Here is a 13,966-nt window from a genome sequence, read left to right on the forward strand (position 1 = left end):
TGTTTGTTGAGTGAATGAGAGGGAAGTGGGGAGCGAGAGAGAGAGAAATGAGATTGAGATTGTGTGTGTGTGTGTGTGTGTGTGTGTGTGTGTGTGTGTGTGTGTGTGTGTTGATAAAATGAAGAAAGTAGGTAAGTCAGGAGATTTGCTGTCTTGATCAACTGGAGTAACAGATATGGGAGAAGATTGTGATCATAAAATAAGTTATTAGATTTAAGATTCCAGAAGTGTTGCTTCCTGAGCAATGACAAGATCCAAAGAGTGGCCATGGGAGTTCCAGTTGCTTAAGTAGAATTGGGCATGAAAGATGAAAGGCATTAGAGATGAAGAAGTTAATGAAATCTGAGACTAAAGTGTAGGTTGGGATGTACTGTATTAGTTGAATATATCTTTTATCTGCCGTCACACTCTTTTGGCCCCTTGTCCAACTACAGATCACCAAATCTGAATGAAACTACCAACCTTAGGCTTCCTACAAGCATACTGAGGGGGAAAAAATCATACATCTTTACAGATGGTTATTACTACAACCCATCATTCTGCATCAACATAGGTAGGCAGGCTCATGCAATAGATTTTATTTCATTTTAAGTATTTCACAGTTTGTATTAAAAAAAATAAAGCAACAGACTACATACCGTGCCATTAGTAGAGTACGTTTTTGATGAGCTGTAAAACTCAGCTTAGACACCTTACATTATCACTTTGGAAGTAATTGCAAACTGAACATAGAGTCATTCCCTGAAAGTGTGCCCAATGGCATGCAAAATGTTGGGAACACCCAGGATAATGGTAAAAGTTGGGGATAGAGCAGAAGACCTGGATATGCCAAAGCCCTCATTATTAAAGGGACTGACCGGAAAGAAGGTGGGTGATGGAGGGCGGTAGGTGGGGTGGCCCGCAAGGGCAGTGAGAGGTGGGAGTCAGCACTGCACACTACAGCAGAGCTCTTCAGAGTGTAGACAGAGGGTTACCTACATCAGAGTCACCTCACTTACTTGTTTGAAATTCTGACTCCTGGGCTCCACACTTCAACTTAACCAGAATTATAACAGGCAGCTAAGAAGAACCTGCATTTTTAGTAGTTTTCTCAGGTGATTCTTAGCCAAACCAAAGTTTGGGAACTGGTAGTTAGGAAGTGGACAGCTGAGAAAATGCTGACCCTCCCTCTACCCGCTTGATAAACAATGTTGGAGAATAGTCCACTTTGACTCAGGATAATTGTAGAGTGTCAGAGAGGCCACCGTGAGGAGGTTAAGGATGTTGCAGTATGTTTACAGCAGAATTAGGAATGTGGAGGTCTGTTGAATAACAGCTTTGCTTCTGGCAGATACTCCTTATAAGCAGCTAACTGTTAAGACAACAAAAGGGAGTTTTAAATTACCAAAGTTTATAGAATATTTAACATAAAATTTTCAATTTGTTTCTTTTAAAATTATATTATGTAAATGCTATGGAAGATTTTATCCATTTTGAAGAATGAGATAAGGTGTTTAAATTGAGAAAATTAAATGAAGTATTAGTATTATATCTGCTAAATACTAGGAGTACCAAAAAGGAACAAAATAGATGGTCTTAGGGAGCTTACCGTCTTCAGGAGAGAGAATATAGACAAATAATGTTACTGCTGTGTGAGAAGTGATATGCTAAGCCCAGTATAGCATGGGCTGATAACGGGTACGAGCAAGTATGGGAAGATTACCTGAGGGAGTGCTCTCCAAGCTGAATCTAAAGGATGAGCCAACCCGATGAAGAAGAGTAAAGAATGGTCCCATCAGAGGCAACTAGAAAGACCTGAAAAAGGTGCGAGACCATAGAATTGAAAATTCACTATTGTTGGAGTGGGGAACGTGGGGGCAGATGTGTGAGAAATGAGGTTGGAGAGTAAGTAGGGACGAGGTCCTGTAAAACCTCAAAACCATGTGGAGGAGTTTGGACTTTACCTAAAAAGCAATGGAGGACCACTAAATGAGTAAAAACTGAAGTGCCTCATCACATTCGCATTTTAGAAAGTTGTCTCCGCCTACTGTACAAAGAATGAATTTCAGGGCTGACAAGACTAGAGACAAGGGAGACAGATTCTTCAGGTCACCACGGCAAGAAGGGAAGTGAGACTTCGGACTTTGCTCCTGTAGGGAAACTAGAGCCAGGAAAGAACACCAAGCCATTTTTAAAGATGCAGAAAGGAGGAAAACTGGGAAAATATAGTGTAAGGAAACTAGGGAGAAGAGAGTTTGTGTAGTTTGTGGAATACTTGGAGAATCCTTACAGATTGTTGGTGGTTACAATGCATGCTTTGCGAATTCCTGCTTTTTAAAAGATTTCTCCTCCTCTCTCTGAGTAAAAGGGGAGATTTCATTAATAAATCTCTAGTTCTTTTTTTAACATCTTTATTGGAGTATAGTTCTTTTACAGTGGTGTGTTAGTTTCTGCTGTATAACAAAGTGAATCAGCTATACGTATACATATATCCCCATATCTCCTCCCTCTTGTGTCTCCCTCCCACCCTCCCTATCCCACCCCTCTAGGTGGTCACAAAGCACCGAGCTTAAAATCTCTAGTTCTGCTTATATACTGTAGTGTTGTGCATCTTATTAAGCATGTGTATATTTTTAAATTTATTTTATTCTTGGCTGCGTTGGGTCCTCATTGCTGTGTGCGGGCTTTCTTTTAGTTGCAGCGAGTGGGGGCTACTCTTCATTGCGGTGGGCGGGCTTCTCACTGCGGTGGCTCCTCTTGTTGTGGAGCACAGGCTCTAGGCATGCAGGCTTCAGTAGCTGTGGCACGCGGGCTCAGTAGTTGTAGCACGCAGGCTCTAGAGTGCAAGCTCAGTAGTTGTGGCGCACGGGCTTAGTTGCTCCGCAGCATGTGGGATCTTCCCGGACCAGGACTCAAACCTGTGTCCCCCGCATTGGCAGACGGGATTCTTAACCACTGCGCCACCAGGGAATCCCCAAAGCATGTGTATTTTAAAGCAAATTTGCTGAACATTTGGTGTTCTTTAATTGTTGATTTTGCACTAACTTCAGTTCAAAAGTAGATTACTATGCTAAATTATAAAGTTACATTTTTAACCTCATTCTTATTCTTACCTCTGTTAAAATATGCAAATGGAAGCAAGTTATTTTGGTTGAAAATGAGCACCCCTTCACAGCTTTATGGAAGCTGTAACTACAAGTATTATCTTGTATCCTCTGAAAAGAACTTAAACTATGCATGAAACTTTTTTGCCAGAAGCATTGTATTTTATTTTAATTGTTTGAAGATCTATTTTTAAAAACTGTTAAATACTCCAGTATTATCCTAGTAGCTTGAATAGAAAATTAACTTCAGGTTTATTCCATTTTATTGTGCAATTGTTAAGCATGACTTTGCAAAGTCTTAAATGTTGAGTTGAATGTGAGCGACATAAAAATGCAAATTAGGGATTTTACGTTGTTGGTTATAAATGGGCTCATTGTCTCTCAAATATATTCTGGAAACTATAGGAGTAAATGCAGTAACATATATTTTAAAAGTTACTAAGCTAGGCACAGCCTTACAACTGAGACACTAAAAGTTTAAGGATTATGTAAAGATACATTTTTAAGTTTTTGTGAACTATGAGGCTAAATTATATTACTTAGAGAATGTGTATTTTACAGAAAGCAGTCAACAAGCTTATAAAATACTGAGTGTTTTCTTACAAGTCATGCATTCCACTCTCATAGCGCATATCATTTTGTGTTGCAGCAACTTAACTGCCAGACCACTATCAAAATGATAATTCTGTTCACAATCTGAATGGATCTATTTGTACCACTTTTGGTTAGGCTCCTTCTATTAGTAAGAGTTTAAGCAAAGGAAGGCCTTAGTGCTTTTCAGATTTTACAGCTGTTTTACATAAAGGACACGAGGTTTTTTTTCTAGAACTTTTGTTTGTTGAGTAAAGGACCCTTGGGAGACCATTGGGAGGGGTTTGAGTGAAATGCAGTATCCTCAGACAGCTAGAAGTTGTTTCTTCCAGAGGCCATGCATGACAAGATGGAAGCATCCCTTAACTTCTTAAAAACTTAGGGAATAAGAGGTATCCATCAAATTCCCTATTTAACCTGTTACTCGCTCCTGTCTTCCCAACTACTACTACTATATCTCTTTTCTGGGAATTCACACAATATTTTGTGACAGGACAGATGATTCAAATGAGTAATGTTCTTTCAGTTAAGTTCTAAGAATACAGCAAACACAACTCTCCTGGACCTCTCTGCCATTTGTATGTTGTTTATGGTTTTTCACCCTCATATTTTGAGAGATGTCTTTGATACTTTTTTCCTTAAGGAGAGCTAAAAAGCTGTCAAGACTTGGAAGCAAAGCAATATCCAGGGAAACCACTCTATAAATAATTGACCTTAATAACCAAACTCACAGAGTTTAAGAAATATCTTGGTGCTTTGACATTATTTATTTTGTAAGTGATGTATTTGTCTTTTAGAGAGAAAAAATTATCTGGTTTTATGTAAATATGAATAAAAGTGTCAGTAATATTTAAAACTGGAAACCATTGATTTAGTACATTAGTATATTAAAAAATAAACTGGAAAGGTAAAGATCATTTATTCAGCAAAATGAACAGACTCAGAGATTTGGTTTAAAAATAAGAAGTAAATAAAACTGAGTGTAAAGAGTGTTTTCTTTTTAATTCTAAGTGCTCTCCAAAACAATACACAGATGAAAAGGATGTTGTCCTGTGACAAGAGGTTTTACGTGACATTAGGAAATAAGTGAAATAGAATGAAAGTTGTTATCTGTTTTGTACCAGTAGGAAATTACAAGTTGAGAATATATTTGCATTAGTGTGTTTAAGCTAGTGAGCAGATCTGCAATGATTTTTAAAAAGGTATTTTTTAAATAATTTTTTTAAGAAAACGTACTAGCTAAAATAAATTCTGAGTCTCTAACAAATTGCTTGTGTCTGTTTACATTTACTATACATTACAGTTAATAGTGTGTCTTGAAGCTTAGTCCTATTTCTGTGTTCCTGTTTTCTCATCTGTAAAATACTAGTGATAGTACTACTAACTGAGATAATATTAGGCAGTTCTTGCTTTGTATAGTTCCAAAATGCATTAATTTTGGTTACCATGGTTTAATTAAATAATATATGTCCCCAACAACACAGCTCAGATTTCTGTCACCACAGTATATTAACTGTAGTTGTATGAAGTACAAACTTCACTGCTAGCACTTAAGTTCAAAAATCACCATGTGAATAATGATGCATATCATGATTATTGAGTAATCACGTCACTTTCAAAGTCTCTTGGTGACTGGTCACTGTATCTGTTATTCATTTCATACACAGACAGCAAATCATGTGGTTGTGTTATCACCTTGTCTCCTGGTCATAAACCCATGTGGCATTTTACAGAAGTGGATAATCAAAAGGGAATGGGTGAACAAAGATAGAACTGCAGCAAAGAAATGAAAAGTGATAACAGAAATTCAAATCAAACCTAAACGGGGGATGGGGGCGGATTCCCTGGTGGCGCAGTGGTTAAGAATCCGCCTGCCAATGCAGGGGACACGGGTTCGAGCCCTGGTCTGGGAAGATCCCACATGCCGCGGAACAGCTGAGCCCGTGCACCACAACTACTGAGCCTGTGCTCTAGAGCCAGCAAGCCACAACTACTGAAGCCCGTGCGCCTGGAGCCCATGCTCTGCAACAAGAGAAACCACCACAATGAGAAGCCCGTGCACCGCAATGAAAAGTAGCCCCTGCTCACTGCAACTAGAGGAAGCCCGCATGCAGCAACAAAGACCCAACTCAGCCCCCGCGCCCCCCCCAAAAAAAACCTAAATGGGGGACTTCCCCTGGGGGCACAGTGGTTAAGAATCCACTTGCCAAAGCAGGGGACACGGGTTCAAGCCTTGGTCCAGGAAGATCCCACATGCCGAGGAGCAACTAAACCCATGTGCTACAACTACTGAGCCTGTGCTCTAGAGCCCAGAAGCCACAACTACTGAGCCCACGTGCTGCAACTACTGAAGCCCGCACGCCTAGAGCCCATGCTCTGTAACAAGAGAAGTGACCGCAATGAGAAGCTCGCGCTCGGCAACGAAGAGTAGGCCCTGCTTGCTGCATCTAGAGAAAGCCCGTGCACAGCAGCGAAGACCCAACGCAGCCAAAAATAAATAAATTATTAAAAAAAAAAAAAAGACCCCAACAAAACCTAAATGGGACTTCCCTGGCTGGTGGTCCAGTGGTTAAGACTTCGAAATTCCACTGCAGGGGGCGTGGGTTTAATCCCTGGTAGGGGAACTAAGATCCATGTGCCCCGCGGTGTGACCAAAAGAAAAATAAACCTAAACGGAGTTGTGGAAGAAATAACCGACCCACAGGCATGTTGACACTGCCACTGTTTGAGAGACTCTAGATGTGAGCCAGAAGAACTTAGTGAAGGCTAACTTAACAACATAAGCAAGGAAAGAGTTTTTTAAAGTTTTGACGAGAGTTTTTGAAGGTGATGGAATAATCAGTTTTGCCCATTAACCACTTTGCACGGTTTCTCCTCGCTTGGTCATTTTTATGATTTTGATCTTGCACTGTCATGGAGAGTGAAGACTGCGTGTACATAAAGTGCTTAGAACAATCCCTGGCACATAGTAAGTGCTCGAGAAATGTTTGCTATTGTAATTATTAGTGGTAGCACTAATTAGTTGTAAAGATGATTGTAGTAGGGGAGAGGGATGGCCAGCTTAACTGAGTGCCTAAAAATATGTATCTGGGTATCTTGCCCATATTATCTCGTCTAATTGTCGTAGTACTCTGGGGTAATTTTGACCCTCTTTTTACAGCTGAGCTAACAGGAGCTAGAAAGTTTTTAAGTACTTACCCAGGATCACATAGCCACTAAATATTGATAGGAAAGTAGTATTCAAATGAGGTCATCTGAATTATCTTTCCAGCTCTTTCATGTTTCTAGTAATAGTTGATACTTGATGAGACTATCACAAACTTTAAAAAGTGATTTTAGAGTCTTTGCCGTTGGTAAACATTTTTAAAGTTTGCCATACAAAATTCAAAAGGTGATTTCACGGGGAGCTCTAATTAGGGTGAAGAAAGCAAGAATCAATCTTTCAGCTTACTTGTATTTGCTATTATGTTATTGTGCTTTTATTTTATGTTTATTCGTTTTTGTTTGTCCTCATAATGATTAGCAGTGAGATCCTTAAAATTTTTTTAAAAATTATGTCATAGCTTTGCTTATAACAAATCATTGGAGTGGGTACTTTTTTTTTTTTTTTTAACAGGCCAATTCAAAGAAATGTCCCTGGTAAAACTAATGTTAATTAGTTTTCTCTTTTGGAATAGACATATCTCCATTGGATTATCCAACAAAAAGTTTACCTTTGATCTTTTTGGTCTTGCTAATGAAAAACTCTAGACGTTAAGTGTACGTTGGTTTTACCACTTTTTTTAAATGTTTTAATCAAATATTGGATATAAAAGAGTATTGATACAATATGTATAAGATATAAAGAATAATTATACACATAAAAGGCATACAGATTGGAAAGGAAGAGGTAAAACTATCTCCATTTGCAGACATCATTACCTTGTATATAGAAAATCCTGAGGAATCCACACACAAAAAAACCTTTTAAAAATAATAAGTTCAGCATAGTTGAAGGATAGAAGAGCAAAATGCAAAGCTCAATTTTTTTTCTATACTCTAGGAATAAATAATCCAAAAATAAATTTAAGAAAACAATTGCATTTACAGTAGCATCAAAAATAAGAAAATACTCAGGAATATGTGCAAAACTTGTACCCTAAACACTATAGAACATTGAGGAAAGAAGTTAAAAAAGATCTAAATAAATGGAAGGACATCTCACGTTCATGGATCAGAAGACTTAATTTGTTAAGATGGGAGTCTCCCTAAATTGATCAGATTCAACATAGTCTCTATCAAAATCCCAGCTGGCTTTTTTTTGTAGAAATTGACAAACTGATCATATGTAAATGGCTCACTCCCTCATTTTGTTCAGAATTCTGCCCACATCTTACCTCTTCAGAGAGACCTTCCCTGAATATCCCATCTAAAGTAGCACCCTTTGCCTGTCACTCTGTATCCCTCTTATCCTGCCTTAAAAAAAATAAACAAACACACTTACAACTTATTACAGTTTACCCTTGAACAATGGGTTGGGTGCCCACCCTCCCCACAGTCAAATTTTTGTGTAACTTTTCCTTTGGCCCTCCTTAATCCACGATTTGGCATCTGAGGAGTCAACCACCTTGGATCTTGTAGTACTGTAGTACAAGCATATTTATTGAAAAAAATTGGCATAAAAGGGGATGCAGTTCAAACCTGTGTTTTTCAAGGATCAACTGTACTTACTACAGCACTTCTTATTACCTGAGATACGTTTATTTACTGTCCGTCTCCTCCTTTCCCTATACCTCACATGAGTCTGATGGGCAGAGACCATCTGTTTCCTACAGTGCTTATCTGTAGTGTCTAGAGGAGTGGCTGTCATAACTTGGTGCTCATTAAATGTTGATTCAGTAAATCCTTTATGTTGCAGAGCTCAAGCAGTACTTTCTCTTTTCCTATTCGATTTTCATGGACTTAGTCCCTATTGTGAATTCCTCTGATACTTATTGTCTTTACTTTGGCACCAAGTTCAACTTTTATATTAATGTTTGTGTATCTTGTCTCTCCCGTGAGGCAAGTACCGTACCTTAGGTTATCTTTTTCTTTGCCCAGCAAGTCTAACATAGTAAGAATAAGCAGATACTCATTAAATTAAATTTTAAAATAAGCCTATTGCTGTATCAACTTCTTAATCTATATGGTGTTATCATAAGTCCTTTAGTTTATTCAACAAATACATTTATTTATTCATCCAACAAATATTTATTGAATATAATAAATAAATTATATTTAGTTGTCACTAGCTACTTAATGATAACTGCTGTGAGAAAAATAAAACAGGGTAAGCAGAATAGGGAGTTCCAGTGTGAAGGCTGCAGGAGTTTCATATGATAACTGTACATTATATGTGGTGGAATAGAGTATTAAGAAAGCATTTCAAAGACCTTTATCTTTTAGTGCATCGCTAACTTGTCATTGTTGTGAAAAACCAGTAGGATCCATTCATAGACTCTGATTATGAAAATTGAGTAATTCCTCATATCCAAGCCAGAGGACAGAAAGGACTTCTGTGTTTCGTGGCTTTTTCTCTTTTCTTTTACTATAAGACTGAATGTCAAATATTATATTTATTACCATTAAAAGCTAAATTGCAGTTAGGTTGGCTAATATAATATAATTTATATTATAGGTTGGTTTAATATAAATCTAAATAACAAGAAATTTTCTTTACCTCAACCTTTATCTCACCCTGACTGAAGTGAGAGAAGCCCTGTTTACCTAGCTAACCTGGAAATCAAAGGGAAGTTTAATTTTGCAAATGAATGATTTGTTTATACTGAACATTAGCCAGGCTCATCATGATTATATTAGACATCAGTGAGGTTTTTAATATTACACTTGACTTTTTAATTTTAATTCTACTCTTTAAAATGATTTTCCTGACGTATCAGTAGATTAGAAATTTGAAATTGAATTTTAATATCTGCCTGATGCTTAGTTCTAAAATGATGAAAGTATTTTGTATTTGATATACACTGTATCTCTTAATAGCAGATCTTGCTGAGTTTGCTGCTGATTATACATCATTACAGAACACTGTGACAGCATAGGGGATACTACATAGTAGAGAGAAAAAATAGTTTAAGGTGGATTAAAAGGACATAGTTATGCTGAAATGTTATGTGATGTGAGATTTTTTACAAGATTTTCTCTTTTATTTAAATGTTGCTAAGGATTTGAAGCGTTCATTACCAGCTGGACTTGGTCTCTCAGAGACCCAAATCACATCTCATGGCTTTGAAAGTACCAAAGAGGGGGTTATTGAAGCAGGAGCATTTCAAGGTAAGGAACCCATTATTTTTAAAGATGGCTGGGTTGGAGCCTTTATTAATAAAGTATGAGGGTTGAGCCCTTTAATTCCATGATAAAACACTGATTATAAACATAATCCTTTTTCTCTTCAATTTAAATAATTTAAGAATTGTTTTAGTAGTCATCTCTATATAAATAGATCAATGTGCATAATTGCACTGATTATTACTTAAGAATTGGTTTTAAAATACTGAAATAAAAACTCAAAAAATATGTCAAGAATGCATATTTAAATTATTTTAGGGGTAACCACAAAATTTATAGGTCAATATTGATTTGTATAAATACGTATTTTCCTGTTTCATAGCAATTAGGAAAATGAAACTTTTATTTTTCTTACTATACATGCTGTGTAGGAGGTCTCCAAGACCACCCTCAGATTCAGTAATTTCCTAAGAGGACTAACAGGACTCAGTCTATAGTCATACTCCAGGCTATGATTATTACAGCAAAAGTATACCGAGCACAGTTAGCAAAGGCAAAGGATGCCTGAGGCAAAGTCTAGGGAAACTGGGCATAAGCTTGCAAGGATCTTTTCCCGGTTCCATCACACAGGACATGCTTAATTCCCCCAGCAGAGCTGTGACAACAAACGTGAAATGTTGCTAATGAGGGAAGGTAATTAGAGCCTCAATGCCCAGAGTTTTTACTGGAGATTGCTTGCTCACATAGGCACCCTCTGTGAGCACGTGCCCAGATTCCAGACTCCCAGAAGGAAAGCGTAAACCACATTGTTTGTATAAACAGTTTAGGCATAGTGAGCAAGTCTTACCATTTTGGGAATGGAGGGAATCACACCGAAATTAAAGTTCTCAGATGCCAGCCAAGGGCCAATCTTCTGTAAGCTGGTCTTTTTAAGGATAAGTAGTTAGACCTACTATGTTAGCTCTTTTCTGCACACATCCCATGTATATATGTCTATTTTTGATATAAAGAAAAATGCTTCCGGGCTTCCCTGGTGGCGCAGTGGTTGAGAGTCTGCCTGCCAATGCAGGGGACACGGGTTCGAGCCCTGGTCTGGGAGGATCCCACATGCCGCAGAGCAACTAGGCCCGTGAGCCACAACTACTGAGCCTGCGCGTCTGGAGCCTGTGCTCCGCAACAAGAGACGCCGTGATAGTGACAGGCCTGCGCACCGCGATGAAGAGTGGCCCCCGCTCGCCGCAACTAGAGAAAGCCCTCGCACAGAAACGAAGACCCAGCACAGCCAAAAATAAAAATAAATTAATTAATTAATTTTAAAAAAAAAGAAAGAAAAATGCTTCCTTTTTTAATGCTCTTGCCTATAATATATTTTAGGTATTCTTTCATTTTCACACAAGTGAAAGAAAGTAAAATCATGTGGAAATTTGGACGTGAAAATGGATCGTTTTCTCGACAGAGCTGTAGTTAAAGTAGTAATAGTTGATGTTCAATGAAGAATTTTAATTTTAATATTGCATTATAATTTCACAAAATAAAAACAATATCTCCATGCCTTTGTAATCCTTAGCCCTCTTGCAGATAATAGTATTCTATATTTTTATTATACTAATGGCCAATACTTTAGTCAGAAACAACTTATATTTTGGGACTTCCCTGGTGGTCCAGTGGTTAAGACTCTGCGATCCCAATGCAGGGGGGCCTGGGTTCGATCCCTGGTCGGGGAACTAGATCCCACATGCTGCAACTAAAGATCCCACACGCAGCAAAGAAGAGCCCATGTGCTACAGCTAAGACCCGACACAGCCAAATAAATAAATAAATATTTATTTTAAAACCTGTATTTTGAAATATATTCTTTGTTAAATGGATCCTGGAAATAGGCATTTAGGATAACCCAGTATAATATCCTCTGCTCTAGGCTGTAAAATGAGTGGGCTACCTACTGACATTATTTTTTTTCGTTTTTCATTCTTATGTTCAGAAAAATAAAGATATAGAAAGGGAGCATACATGTCAGTATCTCCGTAGTCACTGCATAGCATTGTGGTGTTATTCTCTAGGGGATAACTTTGAATTTGAAAAGGTTGACTGATTGCCTAAAATTATGAGTGCTTAAAGATATAAGGCTTACTTTGCATAATGTGACAGCATTTTTGGGCCAGTCACCAATTTCCAAATTTAAATGTCAACATAGAATTAAAAAAAAAAAAACTTTTACAATTAAGATATTTTAAGTATTTTCAGTGAAATTATTTAGCTGATGTTTGGTTTTATTCTTTCCCCCTTAATCAGAATAGTATTATACAATAATCGAAATCAGCTGGCCATTGTAACCTGCTGTGCATGAGCATGAAAATGCCAGTCACTTTCACTTGCTTATAGATCTATCTTAATCCTTCAAATTGGAATAAAAACTGTTTCATGATATTGGCGGTAATTTATGTCTCTTTGAATTGACTTTGTAAAACACTTTTTAACACAAACTGCGTTGTTAATCAGTATATGAAAAAGATAATCATTCTGCCATACTCAGATTAGTTGAGCATTTATTGGAAAGTTGTAGTTGTTTTAAGTGCCCTTGTTTTTGTTTTGTTTTTTATAAATTTATTTATTTTATTTATTTATTTTTGGCTGCATTGGGTCTTTGTTGCTGCGCGCGGGCTTTCTCTACTTGCGGCGAGCAGGGGCTACTCTTCGTTGCGGTGTGCAGGCTTCTCATTGTGGTGGCTTCTCTTGTTGCAGAGCACGGGCTGTAGGCACACGGGCTCAGTAGTTGTGGCTCACGGGCTCTAGAGCGCAGGCTCAGTAGTTGTGGTGCACGGGCTTAGTTGCTCCGCAGCATGTGGGATCTTCCTAATGCAGGGCTCGAACCCGTGTCCCCTGCATTGGCAGGCGGATTCTTAACCACTGCGCAACCAGGGAAGCCTTAAGTGCCCTTGTTTGAAGACATACATAGATAAATTGGAATGAACATGATTTTCTCATGTTTAAAATTTAGGAAATAGGTCTTATGAAAAAATATTAGGAGTTGGGGCTATGTTAGCTCTCTGGAGAAGTGACTGAATGATAACTTTAAATGACTCTATTACCATTTACTTTTCCATCTCTAGAGCAAATTTAGAAGAAATGATACTTAAATTCAGCCTAACAACAAGAAATACTGAAATCTGCCCAGCAAATACATTGTAGAATCAATAATAGTAGAAATCATGAATAAATCAACTCATAAGAGTGAAGTATACTTGGTATCTGAGTTTTGTTTTAATGGGGTTTTGATCATTGCATATACATATTCATATTCCTAGATTTCTGCTGTTGAGAGAAAACAGAGCTAACTCCCCAAATTTATTCAGTTAGCAAAAGCATAGAGTTTTAAGAATTATTTTTTGTTGGAATGATTTACTTATTTATTGTGAATGATTTTAGTAACTAATTTAGTCTAAATTAGTGGTTTAAAGGGTTGAAGATACAGAGAATAATTACCCTTGAGCAAACAGTTGAAGGTACACACTTACCTCAGCACCATGTCTTTTGCTACTTTAGTTTGGGAAGTTCTGTATCATTTGTTACATATATTATACATATCTCTTGTTATGTCATGGGATTATCTCTTATGTAAGATTAATAAACAGTAATAACCAGAACAACAGAGCTCTGTTCCTAGGATCATCAAGAAATGGAACTACAGTAGTCATCTTTTATTTAACACTTCCTTATACAATAGAAACCCTTGTGCCTTGGATAGTAGAGATAGTCTTTGTTTAAAATGGTGATTGAACTGGATAACGTTAAATGCCTTCCAACTCAACAAGTAATTTATGGATTCGTGTTTTCTGTATTGAATTTAGTAATGGAGACATTATGGTGTGGATTTGGAACATCTGAGTCTCTAATAAGAAGCTGTTTTAACCTCTCTGCACCTCATTTCTCCTGTAATTTAATGTAGTTTAATGTCCTGTAGAAACCCTTGTGCCTTGGATAATAGAGATAGTCTTTGTTTAAAATGGTGATTGAACTGGATAACATTA

At 37.5% G+C, this 13,966-nt stretch overlaps 1 protein-coding gene across 10 annotated transcripts in view; it reads left to right on the forward strand.

Annotated features, from left to right (window-relative positions):
• ARFIP1 (ARF interacting protein 1) overlaps window positions 1-13,966 on the forward strand; it is a 129,451-nt gene that overhangs the window by 49,138 nt on the left and 66,347 nt on the right. For all 10 annotated transcript variants that reach the window (XR_014244525.1, XM_082391551.1, XM_082391550.1 and 7 more), the window contains one exon: window positions 9,875-9,983. Coding sequence is in view for 9 of the 10 variants with exons in the window: in XM_082391551.1 (XP_082247677.1) it covers window positions 9,875-9,983 (109 nt within the window). In the remaining variant the exon portion in view is untranslated. The remainder of the gene's footprint in view (window positions 1-9,874; window positions 9,984-13,966) is intronic.

The sequence above is a fragment of the Balaenoptera borealis genome, assembly GCF_965194805.1.
Source record: "Balaenoptera borealis genome assembly, chromosome: 4".
NCBI lineage: Eukaryota > Metazoa > Chordata > Mammalia > Artiodactyla > Balaenopteridae > Balaenoptera > Balaenoptera borealis.